The following is a 16481-nucleotide window of genomic DNA, read 5'->3' on the forward strand; positions in this document are numbered from 1 at the left end:
TCATAAGGACCGCTATCTCACAAAATAGTGTTTATTGTTGCAATTTCAAGTTTTCATGCTACCGAATTCTATAGCAAAATCATAATTTTGGGAATTATTTTCTTGCAGATATGGTATTTCTTCAGATAGATGAGTGACAGAGTTGAGCATACCAAGGAAATCCCGAATTGACTAATCTTTGGTATTTGCTGCACTAGATGAACTGCATGCCATGTCCTCGTTGAAATCACTGAAGCCCATAGAAAACCCAAGGCAGCGTCACCAAAAGAAATGTGCTACACACTTCATTCAAACTTACAGCCCTAAGAGGAGAGCATGAAGATGTCTGACAACAAAAACACCTTTTCAATCCCCCTTGGACTTCAAGACTGCAGTAAAATATGTGCAATCCAACTCTAGTACATACCACGTCTCATTCATTTTGCTGCCAGTATTTACAGCAGTCATAAACCTTTGGTCCTACTAGCAGTATTCTATTTTACCCTCTCCAAAAAGGAGGACATTACGGTAAACTCGAGACTCGAGAATAACCAACATCTTACTAGAGCTACATGTTTGGTTTATAAGAAAGAAATATCATTACCAAGAGATTTTTGTGGCTACAAAAGCCAAAAAAAGATGTCGATGTGAATAGAGATACAAGCAATGAGAATGTTAGCCCTTATACTTTCATTTTCATACCCATCTATATTATAGTCCACATATTCATAAACTAGAGACAATAAGTAAACTGCTTCAACTCTCTCATCTTTAAAGAAAAATTGTTGGACATCTTGTCTTGCTTCATGAACTCCTTAACTGAGAAGGGTCCCTCAAATTCACAAGTTCACAAGACTACTCACTTCCTCCACAAATAACCAATCTTCATCGTTGCAACCTATTTCAGTTTCCTATATAAGCTTTCACCAATGCATAACCCCATCTCAGCTTCAACCATTCATGAAGCTGTAAAACTAACTTTTGAAACTAATCTGCCCCTTGTAAAGAAAACCCATGCAAGCTTTCAGACAAACTTAGCAAGAGAAACATATTGAAGTGATCATGAAAAATTCTAAGGGCAAGTTAAGTGGGATTATAGGAAAATGGAGGAAAAGCAGGAAGGGCTATTTTGTTGTTTATGCTAAGGAAGGGAAGAGGTTTGTTGTTCCTTTGTACTATTTGAATCATCCAATATTCAAAGTTTTGTTACAGATGGCAGAAGAAGAGTTTGGCACGACAGTTGATGGACCTCTACAAGTGCCTTGTGAAGAGAAGCTGATGGACTTCATTCTCGCTTTGCTAAGGAACAATTGGCATTTGGATGTTGAGAAAGCATTCGTCTCTTTCAACTCTACTACTGCGTGTAAAGGTGCTCTGATGTCTTCAACTTAACTATACCTAATTGCATACATGAAAGATCACGTCCTCTGCTAGGTGTTTTTCTATGGAAGTTTTAAAATTTTCAAAGGCCATTCTATGTAAATTCACTTCTTCACTCTTGGCCTGTAACATGACTTCTCTTGGAATATACTATCAAAATTTTGCTCTTCCTGTTGTTAAACTCCACCAATTGTTCAATTCTTAAATAACCATGAAACAAAATCAAGTATGTGTATGTTGGCTGAGCTAGAGGAAACTCGTAGTTCAGCACAGTGAAATGCTAACAAATTATCAATTAATCTTGAATGAAAAAGAAAAAAAAGATATGTGACTCCAGTATATTTCATTTCCTCACTTCAGAACTATTTGAAATTTCAAAATTCAAGTAAACAAGCAAATAAGATGGCTTTGGAAAACAGCAAACTAGCCGTTCAATACACAAGAAATGCTAACAAATGAATCGGTAACCAGATGACAAAAAATCTACTCATAAAGAAACATTAGTAATATTCACTACATTTATTCATTCTATATGCTATAAAAGAACACATGCACATGTAAGGTAACATTGGTACTATAAAATTCTGTTCATGGTTTGCGTGTCTTGAGAGCTTCGAAACGAGCAGCAAGTATGTCATAATCTGGTAATTTGGGATGAACCCCTGAGTTCCTTCTACTGTATGAATCAGAGTTCTCTGCTGATCCTTTTCTCTCATCAAACTCAGAAGTATGAGATGTAGGTAGTTTTGGAGCAGGCCTATTAGGTGGTAGTGCAGATATTCCAGCAGGAGGAGTTCTATCCATTTCAATCTCTTCGTCACAATCTGACTCTGACTCTTCTGACTCATCAAACTGTATATTAGAGCGTGCCTTGGGAGCATTATAGCTGTGCCTCCTCTGAACCCTCTTGTTGTCCGCAACAGTGTGATCGGGTTCCTCATCACTAGAATATCGAGACCTTTCGAGATTCTGGGACTCATATACACGCCCAGGGAGCTTAGACTGATGATGCCTGCCATTGTTTGAATGAATTGGTGAATCACTTGCTGGAGGAAGACTGGGGGAATCGCTGAATGAGTGTTTGCTGTGATGCCTTCTATTGGGAATATTAACTGGTGAATCACTTGGCGAAACAGGATTGCCAGGTGAATTGGCGTAAGAATATTTGTTTCTCGAAAATTGCTTGTCTGGACCATTAAGACTGTTGATTCTTTTGGTTAGCTGATGGTTCTCCATCGAGAGTTTTTGGTTCTCTCGGTTAGCCAGATAGGTAGCAGCCTGTGCAGCAGCAACTGCTTGCTGTGCAGACTCTGCAGCTGCCTTAGCAGCTGAAGCCATGTCTTCAAAATGCATAGAATCTTCCTCGTCGTCATTCCATAATCTAAGGATAGAACCACAAACATGAGTTGTCTTAATATAGGATAGATAATGCAAGGGTTACTTTAGAGTTTGAGAGCTATGCCTGTGCTGTAAAAGTACCTGTTGGAAGACGAGTCAACTCCATTAGATGATGTAGATTTTACAGGCATGCTGGTGGTACTGGCAAATTTACTTGGTTCTTCATGTGCTCTCCCGTTGGCCGAGTACCTTCATTCAGGTGGGTGGTTAGACAGATTTCTACTCGACTAAAAGGATTGTTAGGTGGGTTGTTATTGTGAAGTACCTGTTAGAAGACGAGTTAATCCCGTAAGATGATGCAGATTTCACAGGCATGCTGGCGGCACTGACAAACTTACTTGGTCCTTCCTGTCAAACGAATTGATGTCAATTCCAGCCATGATGTATGGGTGTGTGTGTGTGTGTGTGTGTGTCTGTGTGTGTGTGTGTGTGAGAGAGAGAGAGAGAGAGAGTAATACGATTAGCTCTTCGGATGGCTTAAGAAGCTCCTTCTCTGACTCTGTTGTATCCCATTCAATCTGGTACTCCTTAGCTATTTCCTTCATGAGCTTCAACTTTACTTCACCACTAGGTGTTCGTACTGATAGTTTCTCAATCAACTGTAATGAAATTATGAACTTGAATTAGTACTTGGGTGATTTAGTAGCAGAAAATGTGTCGATTTAACAGATTTTCAAGTATAGCATGGCATAAGCTAAAAGTTCTACACTTGCACATCTTTTACTTAATTCAAGAAGATTAACTCTTCTCAGCTGTTGCTACTGCTGTAATCAGAAATAACTCAACGATAGGGGCTTACAGTGCGGTTCACACCACAGTCAGGGCGCAGCTCTGTTGCCGCTGAGACAAATTCTTTTCCATATTTCTTTTCGAAGATATCCCGAATTTGCGCTAGCTCTGGAATGTCCGAGCATCTTGGAGCTGAAAATATTAAACTACAGATCCCTTCTTTAAGGTCTTCTGGGCATGTCCTGAATGAAATAGGACTCATGTCAACAGATTAAAAGAAAAACCTTCTATTGAGTCTATAACACAACAAAGAGAAACAAAATAGCACGTTACTTTTGCTTCGAAATGATTGAAAGCCGCGCCACAATGAGTTCACAGAAGAGGTCAATGATCTCAGTCGCCGCCATAACATTCTGCTCTCGTATCACATGTTCAACCTACACAATTACCAATCCCAGATTTATAAAATTAAACTTTGGCCAAATTGGAAATCATAAAATTCACTCCAAAGACACTGAATCATTACAAATTGACTATAGAATATACACCAATTAAAACGCACTGCACTCATTTCTAACTATGAGGGAATGAACAATTGTAACTTGCATAAACAACACAACCACAGTATACTAGGATTACGATAATCAATGGTGAAATCATTTATAGCAGAGCATATAAGGTACGCAATACTCATCAATTACTAATTTACAGCAAGAAATTACGATAATCAATGGTGAAATCGTTTATAGCAGAGCATATAAGGTACGAAATACTCATCAATTACTAATTTACAGCAAGAACATCTCAAATTCATTCTCCATATGTGGCATGAGCTAAGATTGTGCAGTATTCATATTAACAAGACAAACCCAGAATCAGAAAAAAACCCTTTCAACATAAAGGTCAAAATTCTTGGTATTAGAAATTATTGCACACCACCTGTGACATGCAAAATCTCATCCCTCAAACCCTAAACAGGATCTAAGCATACTCTCCCCTTGAGATTGAGAGAAATCAAATTACCCTTCTTGAACATCTTATCATAAACTAGTCTAATTGCAACCAAAAAGAAACAGAGAGAGAGAGAGATATACCCTGATCCTAGCAGTGGTATCCTGTCCAGACTGAAGAAGCAAAGCAATATCACGCCTCATTTGCTTCACCACTACTTCTCTCTTGTTCCTCAGAAGCTTTATCCTTGCTGTAGCCAGCTTCGCCATAGTTTTACTACACCCAATAAACCAAAAAAAAAATTAGGGTTTTACTGTTCTTGACAAAATAAAAAAAGAGTACAAAAAAAAAAAAAAACTAACCATTTTGAATATTTGAAGCCTCCACCGAAAACTGAAACTCCGAACCTCATTATCTTCTTGCAAGGTGATGCAGCATCTATAGTCATGGCGGGGAGAGAGCTTTATATAGAGAGAGAAGGGAGTGAAAGAAGATGGCTACAGAGGGTTAGAGAGAACAGGTGTAATGAGTGAGTGGGAGATGAACCAAAAGGAAAAAGAGGAGAAGTTAACGGTAACCTGATGTGGAAAGAAAATAATTTTTGTGTTTAATTTTTGACCCCACCTATCACCGACTTGGTGTTGCTACGGAAGATTTTTGTTTTTAATTACCAGCCATGCTTTCGGAAAGAGAGCCGTTGTACATTAGTCAATTTTGACCATTGGATTCTCCCCCACGCTTGTCGTATTTTATTATGGACAATGACATTTACCGACTTGGGGTCGGAACGGAGGAATTGGGATCACAATAACATGCGATCCGATTAGAGGTGGGAGTGGGATAAAAAGGCGCACTTCCAGTGGTGCTTCCGATGGGCACTACGTTTTTTTCTCACTTTCTTTACGGTCTCGTATTTGTCCCATCTTATTCTTTTTCTTTTTTTGTTCATTGTTTTTGTATCCTGTTATAGGACGGCATGTCCCATCAGAGGGGCAGCAAGTGTGATAATAATGTCCCTCTAATTGGTTAGGAGATGTCCTATAGGGGTGTAAATTGACTACTTTACCTATTCTTTTTTGGTTGAAAAGATACAATTGTCCTCCCCTATTTCTAAACCTAATGAATCACAAAAATCAAAACTGTTTTTTTTTTTCATCTTCATCTTCTCTTCTCCTTCTCCATTAAAAATGAATTTTTCATAGTCCTCGATTAATCGGAAATTTGAAAAATTGATAATCATTGATTGAAAAATATAATAGAGATGCCGAAGAAGAAGGTAGACGAAGATTGAAGTTAGTTTTTAATAAAAAAATCCGGGTTTTGGAACAAAATTAAAATTGAAATTTCTGTGTGGTATGTGAGTTACGGTTGGTAATAACGCCAATTTGAACCGTAACTATAGATTTGGTTGATGTTACGGTTCATTTAACTCAAATACCAACTGTAAGTTCTTGATTTTCAGAAAGAATGTTCAGTTACGATTCTTTTTTGCAACCGTAATTGATTTACTGTTGGTCTCGATACTTAAGTTACGTACCGTAATTCTTTCTGGATGTTTCATTTTTTTACGGTTTGTATTTGCTTCACTGTTATCAACCATAATTGAGTTACGACTTGTAACTCAATTAACCTTACCAACCGTAAAACATATTGTGTCTTAGCGATTTATCCGGTTCAAAAATTAGTTGAAATACCAACCGTAAGTTAGTTACGGTTGGTCTCTATTCATTAGTTACTAACCGTTATTTGTTACGGTTGCTATATGCTGTCATGTTTCAAACCGTAATTAGTTTACGGTTCGTACCGATTTTTTTTTACCAACCGTAATTGGTATTCCGATTGGGTTTTCCCCGAATTGAACCAGTTACAGTTGGTATTCGATAATTTACGAACCGTAACACAGAATTACGGTTGATTAAGAGCACAATTCCAACCGTAAGTTCTTCTGAAAATGTAAAAGTTTTTATTTTTTTACGTACTTTAGATAATTTTGAGCGACATATAGAGATTCACCATCTCAAATTTGTCGCTGGAATCACTCATTTTGGTTAAGTGAATCAAAATCTAGGGTTTCACAAATATCACAAAAGCTTTTTTTTTCTTCTCCGAAAAAGCTAATTTTGATTTGTTTTAGAGTAAATATAAGTGAAATTTGATTATCAAAACTAAACTAGATTATCAACACTAAACTAGTTTATCAACACTAAACTATGTAAGGGTCAATTAGTCATTTTCAGTTTCTGTTTTATAAGGGGCACTTAGAATTGCCATGTAATGACCCTTTTTGTCCTATTCACTTGCCTCCCCTCTAATGGAACATGCCGTCCCTATAACAGGATTGTATTTTTTACCTTTGTTTTTGTCCCACTATTTTTTTTTATCAGAAAATAATGCTCTGGTCAAAGGTCGCTAGCAAATGTAGTACATAAGATTTATAATATCATTTTTATTGAAAACATTAGAAGAAATGCTAGTAGTTGGAACTTTTTGTTGCAATTGATTGGACATATGCCTTAACCTTTTTATTCTTGCTTCCTTCGCAATGAAATCCGCTGCTGAGTTGTGTTTTCCTTTTATAAATTAACTAGAGCTTGAGGAAATTCTCTCAGAATAGACTTCGTTTCCATCAGAGAGTTTTCAGCTGTCCAAGCTTATTCTGTACTTACTTGGTTTATGTTGTCTGTTAACTCTTTGCAATCAGTGACTATTGAGACGCTAGATAGAATGTTTTCTTTTAACCAAGTAACCGCTTTCAGAAGAGCTTTTGTTTCCGCGTGAAAAGCTGAAGAAGCCCACTACGAGCCTGCTGAAACGTGCATAAAGGACTCATGGTCCACTGATTAAAGATTAATGCATAATCCATCGAGAAATCTTCTTTTTTGTAGGAAGCGTCGATAAAAATTTCCATTCCGAGTTTAGACCAGACCATGAAGGGTTTTCTGGGCCCGCCTTTTTTATTTTTCGCTTCATTTGAATAATAGTAATAGGAGTTGATTGCAGATATCTATTTATCTAATCAATTAGAGTTATTGGGTTTGGGGTAATTTTCTCGAAGACCACAGAGCATCTGTATTTCCAAATAATGAACTAAAGAATGGTAGATATTTTCCCTGCAATTTGCATTAATTCTGGTTCTGATAGCCAATCCTTGACCCAAGAGGTTATCAAGTCTGTACTGTTTCTTGTATTGATATTATCTAAAGCAAGACCGAACCAAATCACTTTCGAAAATGGGCAAGCTCGAAAAAGATGATGTTATGTTTCTTGTATCTGCGCATTACACATCTGACAATGGGGGTCGATGCTTGGATTATGTGCCCTAAGTCTGGAAGATGTAGGGAGATATTTTTGAACTAATTTCCATATAAAGATTCTAATTCTTGGAATTGGCTGAATCTTCCAAATTTTGTTCCATGGAAAGTCCAAGTGGTTTTCATAATCTTGATCTTGTTTAATCAGATAATGGTATATATTTTTCGTAGAAAATTTTCCTAAATGATGCTGCTTCCATCTTATTATGTCTTGATCTTGTCTCCTTGGGTTTATGGCTTGGATTTTTTCTATATCCTTTGGTTGAAAAGATTTCGATAATTTTTCTTGATCCCTCTTATTTTCTCCTGTTATGATCTCTTGAACCATCACAAGGGTTGAATCTTAAACATTAGGAAGGATTTGAATTGTATCTCCGTTAGGTATCCATTGGTCCTCCCAGATTTTCGCGGAAGCTCCATTTTTGGCTTTCCAAACAAAATTACCTTTGATAAGTTCTAATCCTCTTTGATTGCTCGCCCATATCCAAGATAAATTAGAAATTCTGGAGGCTTCTTAGGGATGAGAGTTTGGGTAATATTTGGCTTTAATAAGTTGAGTCCATAGTTGGTCTTTTTTAGTGATGAGCCCATTGGAAAGCTTTGTGAGAAAAGCTATGTTGAAGTGGTGTGGATTTTTTTATTCCCAGGCCTCCTTGGGATGTAGGTTTGCAAAAACCTTTCCAAGCTTTTATAAACCTCCTTGTCTTTTTTGTTCGTCTTTTTTCCACCAAAAGTTTCTTTGAATTCGGTCTAGTTGATTTAGGGTTTCTTTGATTTCGGTCTAGTTGATCTAGGTTTTCTTTGGGGAGAGCTAGGACTTGCATTTGGTAAGTTGGATAAGCTTGAAGGATAGATTTTATCAGAACTGTCCTCCCTGCTTGGGATAAAAGTTTTAGTTTTCCAGCCTTATAGAGTGAAATAATATTTTTGAAGGAGGGTTCAAAGTTTGCTTTTCTATTCTTGTCAAAAAGGGGGGGGGGGGGGGGGGTCATCAACGGGACTTTAAGCTATAATTTTTCCGTGTTTGGGGTGAATGCAGGGGCTAAAGTACACACTTGATTTTTTTAGGTTAACCATTTGACCCGTGATATTTTCAAAAGAGGAAAGGATCGTCTAAAAGATTTTTAGCGTCCCTCATGCCCGCTCTGGTGAACAAGAAGCAATCATCTGCGAAGAAGAGGTGCGAAATGTTCGGAACATTTTTGTTGATTTGTAAACCAGTTTTTTTTTTTTTTTACTATTTTATCTAGGAGTCTAGATAGAATTTCCATGCAGATAAGGAAGAGGTACGAAGAAAGCGGATCACCCTATCATAGGCCTCTAGAGGTAATGAATTTGGGACCCGAGACTCCATTTAATAGGATAGAAAAAGATGTTGTTGATATACATTGCAGAATAATTATCCGTTTTTCATCAAAACCAAACGCAAGAAGGAACATTTTTATGAAGTTCCACTCAACTCTATCAAAGTCTTTTGATAAATCTAGATTTAAAGCCAAATAGCCTTTTTTGGCTTTAGAGATTTTCATTGAATGCATAAGCTCGTGGGTGATGATTATATTGTCGGTGATTTGTCTCCCAGGAAGAAAAGCCGACTGGTTGGGGGAGATTGATTTATTGAAAATGGGTTTTATCCTATTAACTAGGATTTTTGAAATTAATTTATAGATGGTATTGCTTAAGCGTATAGGTCTAAAATTACCCGGAGTTTGAGGAGTGGAAATTTTCGGAATCAATGTAATGAAGGAGCAGTTTAAATCCTTGTTGAGGGTACCATTTTTAAAGAAATTTTGAACCTCCAGAATAATGTCTGGCCCAAGAGTTTCCCAGTTAGCTTTGAGAAATTCTGGCTGGAATCCGTATCATCCCGGAGCTCCACATTGATTCATATTAGATAGGGTGAGCCAAAATTTCTCTTTCGAGGGAATACCTAAGAGAGCTAAGTTTTCCTCCTCTGAAATGCAAGGTTTTATTAATTCGGATAGATCGACATCATTGTTGCTGCCTTGGGAAGTTCTTATTTGAGTGAAATGGTTTATTATAAGAGCGTTAATTTGGTTCCTATCAGAAATCCAGAGCCCAGATGGTTCTCTAAGCGATGAAATAGAGTTAATTCTTTTTTCTAGAGGAGGAAGCTGCATGGAAATACTCGGTGTTTTGATCATATTCTTTGAAAATTTTATCTCTAAAAAGTTGATGGTAATAATCATTTTTGATTTTTTACCATTTTCCCAGTTCAACTTGAAGATTTTTTTAGCCTTGCTATGTTGTTAGCAATATCTCCCGACCTATGGATACTTTCTATTTTATTGTTTAGGTTTTTGATGTTTTTATGAATGGTTCCAAAAACATCATGATTCCATTGGGCTAGGTCTAAGGATAATAACTGAAGGTTTGCCAAGAGATTTTTTTCTGAGGAGTTGCTGGCATGTAGTTTCCAAGAAGCTTCGACAATTGAATATCAAGTTGGATGAGAAAGCCAAGATATAATACATCTAAAAGGTTTTTGGGGTTTTAAGGATTTCGGGGTTCGAATCAAATAATATAGGAGTATGGTCTGAACCAACTCTGGGAAGAAGGGTTACCTAAGTGTATGGGAAGCTTTGAGCCCACATGTAAGATGTTAGGGCTATGCCGGTTCTTTCATGTTCGCATATCCTTCTCTGTTTTTTTCCCATGTGAATGGAGCTCCCTCATATCCCACATCTTGTAATCCTAGAGAATCGATTGTTTAAAAAATGAAAGATTTACTGCTGGAGCTTGTCTGATTACCACCTTGTTTTTCCGCTGAATCCAATACTACATTTAAGTCGCCAATTAGAATCCATGGTTTGTTAATTAGTTTCGCTAACTCTGATATATAAGCCCACTGTTCTATTTTATCATTAGCATCAACAGCTCCATAAACACAAGTAATCAGAGTTTCTATGTCTCCTAGTTTCAATTCGAAGTGGCACACACTAAATCTTGACGAAACTAATCTCAGTTCCATATTAATATGCCAAGCTATTGATATCCCTTTCACTATTCTCACTGAAGGCACAATAAACCAGTCATCGAATTGAGAATTGTTGAAAAACAAGTCTATCCGAGACATGGGGGCTTTTGTCTCGGGTAAGAAAATGATATCTGGTTTATAATATTGACAAAGGTAATTTAAGTGGTCTTTAGTCAGGGGATTACCAATACCCTGGACATTCCAAGAAAGTAATCTCATGATTACAGCAACCTGGGGAAACAGAATGAAAAACAAAAAGTTCTTAGCCAGTAAACAAACAAGAAAAATTATCAAGTGAACAGACCCTAGCCGGAGGGTGAAAAAACAAATAACAGGAGGAAAGCAAAAGAGAATAAAGACTAAGTTTTAGAGGCAAAGAAAGGAGCAGGTGAGACAAAGAACTATAGAACTGGGGACAAGTATAAGGATTGTAGGAAAGACAAATAAGGGAACAAAATAAGAAACTAAACACCAGCAAGTTAAAGCACAGAAGAATCTAAACAAAGAAGGAGAAAAGAAGTAACAAAAGAGATGAAACAAGTTAAGGAAATAAGTTACAGATCCTATAATAACAGAGTATTAGAACATGAAAAGCTATTAAAATATAGAGGAGAACTAAAACAACAGAAATCTAATTACACAGTATAGCAGACAAAAGAAAAAAAACCAAGAAAGAAAGAGACATAGGCTATGATGGTGGTCAACACATTTTAATAACATAGATATTTCTGCATTTTTGGGGTCATATTTGATTCAGTCCAAACTTACCACTTCCTTTCCCTTAGAAGCAGCTTCCTTGTTGTCAGGATTGGAATAAGATGCTTCACCCTTGAACCATTGGTGTGGATAAGCAATCACATTGTTGTTCTCCTCAAAACCTGGATGTCTATTATATTTACAATCATCTGACTTGGAGGAGGACAATTCAGGTCAATCTCAACAATTCTTGGCTTTTTCATAGCAAGTAAAGGTGTATCCCAGTGGAAGTATGATTGCATAAGACTCCATTTCCTTAAATATGCAGTGATGTTAACTGAAGTCTGTTGAGATGAACTAGACTTACACCAGTATCCAGATTCAATGCTTAGCATTGGCCCAGGCCTATACCTTTTTTTGAAAAGCCTTCTACATGTATGTATCAGTGTGCATTCTTGAATTGAGGTAAAATGGTGGAGCATCATCATTAAGAGGATTATTACCAACCGAACCAGATATGCATTTTTGAGTCCCTTTATCACTATCATGACTAGCAGCTTCCTCATCTAAGTGCTTTAGATAATCAGTGCATGTTACCTCCGGCAAGGGTTGTTCATATTCTGAGCTAGTCAATCTATCTTCAGAAAATTGCATATCTTGTTGCTGCATGTCTGGATTCTCCAACTGCTGAGCCATTAAAGGTTCTTAATGCTGCTCATCAATATGTTGCATAGCTGCAATAATTGCATCATCTGCTGTTCAGCTTGCTGCTGGTCAATTAGTTGTTGCTCACAATTCTACAACTTATGTACAATCATCTTGCAGTAACCACAATAGTTATTAGGAAAAAATGAAATTGAAAGGTAACTTCCTTGGTATAACCCATCTCATTTTCATCTAGCACACTGAAGAAAAGTCTCTGCTTGTACCTAATGCTTGCCCTTACAGTAATCGAATAACTCATATTTGCTTTTCTGACTGGATATGAGAAAGAAGAAATATCTCCCATGCAGGCAATATATCTTCTTAGGTTTTCACTGCATACCTGAGCTTGAGTCAAATTGTGAACTGTGATGAAAAATATTTCAGCTGAAGGACTCCAAGTTGTTAAGTTCTCAGTTCTCTCCCATATTTTGATGCAGAATAAGTCACCATAAACAACTCTGGTTGCTACAGCCAGTACTCTATGCATCTAATCTTCTCTTTCAAATCTAATTAAATAAACCCAGTCACTCACCATCTTTACATAGAGGCCTCCTTGAATCTTCCATTGGAAAAGTAATGCATTTCTAACATCCCAGCTGTTTCTAGCAACTGGTTTAGCAAACCTACCTAACAGACAGCGTCCACATATTTTCATTGTGCGAATATCTTGATGGAATAATTTCATTAACATCAAAGTGTCTACCATGACTCAGGTTCAAGAAGTTTTCAAGTTGATTTGTTAATTGGGAAACATCACCATGCCAAACAACATACATGGTGATACTAAAACTCAGCTGGAAAGATACTAAAAGGTTATTTGATGGTTTTGGTTGTGAATGAGAAAAATTATGAAGATTGGCAAAGAAATATGAGCATAACAGGTGTGAATAAAATTCCATCTTATATGAGAAATTAGGGTTGGAGAAAGAGAGGAGAGATTAAAAAAAAATGGAATCGCAAAAAACTCAGTTTTAAAATCACATGGCACTCAGATAAAGTTCTATTAAATGAATTAGGGTTTAAGAAGACTTTTTCCAAGTGTAAGGAATTGAAAGAAATTTCTACAAATGGAAAATGAGAATATAAAATTGAAATGGAGTAATAGGCAAATCTATTAGCAGATTCGATGAAGAGATTTGATTCAAAATCGATGGGATTAATGGAAATCATTACCTGACAGATTATGGAACAGTTTATACTCAAACGTGCACTGATGAATTGCTGCAGAAGGATTTTCAGATTGTCACCTCCACTAACCTTGCTTCTAATTAAAAATTGACTCCACTAATTAAGATAAATATGACCCCGATATAGCAGAAACACTATAGATTTATGTGATTAATACCCATCAGAGCCAATGAATGGCCTCTTAGACGCTCATGGCGGAAGGGAAATCTAAGGAAGAGGTTGAAGAAAGAAAAAAAACACGAAAAGAAACCGGTTTATTCGTGGGAGAGCGAAAAGGGTTAAGTGTTCTCTCCTTTGTCCCACTATTAATATTTTCAATTACTAATTAACATCGAGATTAAAAGTATACTTTTTTTTTTGGTAAACTAAATGGCTTTGACAACACGAGGCAAAGCCATCCACGAAAGATCGTATGAGATAAAATATACAAGGGTGGACGATCAATCCACTCATCAAAAACTGAAGGATCAACAACCTTTTTAGACAAGGCATCAACAACCATATTGGACTCACGAATGTTACAAACAAACATTACATGCTGAAAGGACTTTGCTAAACTCTGTATATCAAAAAGAATGTCTTTCAGGTACCAAGGAGGGGAAGCCTTAGAATTGAAAAAGGAGATAATTGAAGATGATTCACTATCTATAATAAGTTAGGCAATATACAACTTAAGAGCAAGAAGAAGACCATCACGAACAACCCAAATCCCAGCCACAATAGAAGAGTTTGAGAAGATATGATGAGCAAAAGATGCTTTAAAAGAACCATCACAGTCACGTATTACACCTCCTGCACCTGCCAAAAAGGAGTCAAAGGATGAAGCCCCATCAAAATTAAGCTTATGATAAGGAAAAGGGGGGAAATCAAATAACAATCTTATCAGGCATGTTATTAGTTTTAGGAAGCTCAACCAAAGTCCAATACTCCATAGATTTGGAATAAGCAAAGTGCAGAACATTACTCACATCAAAAGGGACATTCTGAAAAAAAAAACTTATTTCTAGCAATCCAAATATTCCATAAAATATAAGGATACAAAGTAGACCAAGGAAATCTATCATCAATACCAAAAAAATGACAAGTACTTAGCAAATCCTTTGACTTGGTTGTCGATTGAAATGGCATCGTCGCGTTGGATTGGCTCCATAGAGTTATGGCTCGATTCGATACCGGAGTTCCATTCTTCAGAAAGAGAAATATTCATAAAAGGTAAAGTTCCATGAACTCTTGAAGTTTCATCCAAAGCTGTGCAGACACATGACACAAAACAAACAAATGATCCAAAGTCTCATCTTGCAAATGACATAAAGGATATTCTGGGTTTATTACTATACCAATGTTTAATAGATGGGCTCTAAGTGAGAGCTTTATATGAGAAAGAAGCCAGAGAAAAAGTTTGATCTTCTGAGAGCACTTTATGTGCCAGAGTTTCTTCCAAGAATTGTTATATAAAGACCTATCAGAAACAAGATGATTGTAGACTGTTTTGAAAGTTGGAAGACCAGTTTTTGATAAAGGCCAAACAAATTTATCAGAAACTATAGAACAAGACAAGACAAGAATTGACAGTATGAGATTCAAAATATAAGAGGGTAGAATACATGCCATACAAGAAAAATTCCATGGACCGGTATAATGATTAAGAAGATCAGAAACCTTCAAAGAAGGATCAAAACTAGAATATGAACTTTAAAAGGAAGCTAAAGGAAGATTTTGGACCCAAACATCATACCAGAAGTTAACAGACAAACCATTCTCTATTTTCCACCGTATATTATCCCTAGGAATATCCTTGCCTTTGAAAATGCTAGACCAGAAATAGGAAACCTTAGGAGTAGAAGAACAATACCAAAAGGAAGTAGACTTACAATACTTAACATGAACAAGTTTACCTAATGGAGAATCCATATTAGAGTAGATTCTACAAGCCATTTTAGCTAGGAAAGCCAAGTTAGAAGAAGAAAGATCTCCTAACCCTAAGCCACCAAAAAGAAAAGGTCGAGACAGAGTTTTCCAGGAAATTGAATGCATCTTACACTGACCATTTATATCCTCCCATAAAAAGTCTCTACGCATCCTATCTATAGCCTTGTTAACACCTACAAGAAGTCTAATAATAGACATTAGATGATTAGCTATTGGATCAATTGATGCTTTTATCAAAGTATTTCTACCGCCAAGTTTAAAGATCGCTTTTCCCAACCAGAGTATCTTTGAGCAATTCTATCAAGCAAACATTTAAAAGTCTAGATATTAGTCCTAGTCTATAAACTAGGAGTTCCCAAATACTTACCTGGATTGACAGAAATCTTGACATGCAACAAGCTAGTCAAAGATCTTGCAACACTAGGAAGAACATTATAAGAAAATATAAGACTAGATTTTTGGAAATTTATTTTCTCACCAGACCAACAACAAAAAAGATCCAAAAGAGAAGAAAGATTAACAAAATTTGAATGAGTAGCTTTTAAGAAAATAATACTATCATCAACATAGAGACTATGAGAAATCAATGGAGTTCCCCCTCCCCCCCCCGCCCCCCCCCCCCCCCCCCCCCCCCCCCCCTACAAGCTTTGAAACCAACTAAAGATTTATTAGTGATAGCATAATCTAAAAGTAAAGAAAGGAATTTTAAGCAGATTATAAACAAAGAGGGGGACAGAGGGTCACCCTGTCTAAGACTTCTGGAAGGAAGAAAAGAAGTTGAGGGGTAGCCATTAACAAGAATTTGAAAAGAAGAAGAAAAAACACAAGACATTATCCATTTGATCCAGGTAGGATGAAAATTAAAAGCTTGGAGAGCAAGATTTAAAAAATTCCAACTTATCCTATCATAAGCCTTCTCAAAATCCAATTTTAAAGCAAACCAGCCTGATTTACCTTTTTTATGCTTGAAAGAGTGAAACAACTCATTAGTAATCAAAACAGAATCAATAATGGATATATTTTTAACAAAAGCAGACCGAGAAGAAGAAATGATATAGTCAAGAAAAGGAGCAAGTATAAAAGCCAAAATCTTAGTAATTATTTTATAACAAAAATTACACAAACTAATAGGCCTAAACTCATTTGCATAACATGGATTTTCTACTTTAGGAATTAAAGTTAGAAAAGTCTTATTAAGTTCAGGATGCATTAAGCCA

The 16481-nt window shown here is 36.5% G+C and overlaps 2 protein-coding genes across 2 annotated transcripts; one reads left to right on the forward strand and one right to left on the reverse strand.

Annotated features, from left to right (window-relative positions):
- Positions 1-1041: 1041 nt before the first annotated feature.
- On the forward strand, positions 1042-1371 carry LOC113344014 (auxin-induced protein 15A-like). Its single transcript, XM_026588106.1, has one exon. The coding sequence runs from the start codon at positions 1042-1044 to the stop codon at positions 1369-1371; it is 330 nt and encodes a 109-aa protein (XP_026443891.1).
- A 316-nt stretch (positions 1372-1687) lies between these two features.
- On the reverse strand, positions 1688-4971 carry LOC113292161. Its single transcript, XM_026541436.1, has 8 exons — positions 4800-4971; positions 4581-4713; positions 3820-3923; positions 3557-3728; positions 3216-3356; positions 3023-3105; positions 2839-2946; positions 1688-2740 (listed from the first exon to the last, which is right to left on the reverse strand). Exons 1-8 carry the CDS (start codon positions 4883-4885, stop codon positions 1948-1950), a joined length of 1620 nt encoding a protein of 539 aa, XP_026397221.1. The 5' UTR covers positions 4886-4971; the 3' UTR covers positions 1688-1947.
- Between the last annotated feature and the right edge of the window lie 11510 nt (positions 4972-16481).

Source organism: Papaver somniferum, chromosome 1 (genome assembly GCF_003573695.1).
Source record: "Papaver somniferum cultivar HN1 chromosome 1, ASM357369v1, whole genome shotgun sequence".
Lineage (NCBI taxonomy): Eukaryota > Viridiplantae > Streptophyta > Magnoliopsida > Ranunculales > Papaveraceae > Papaver > Papaver somniferum.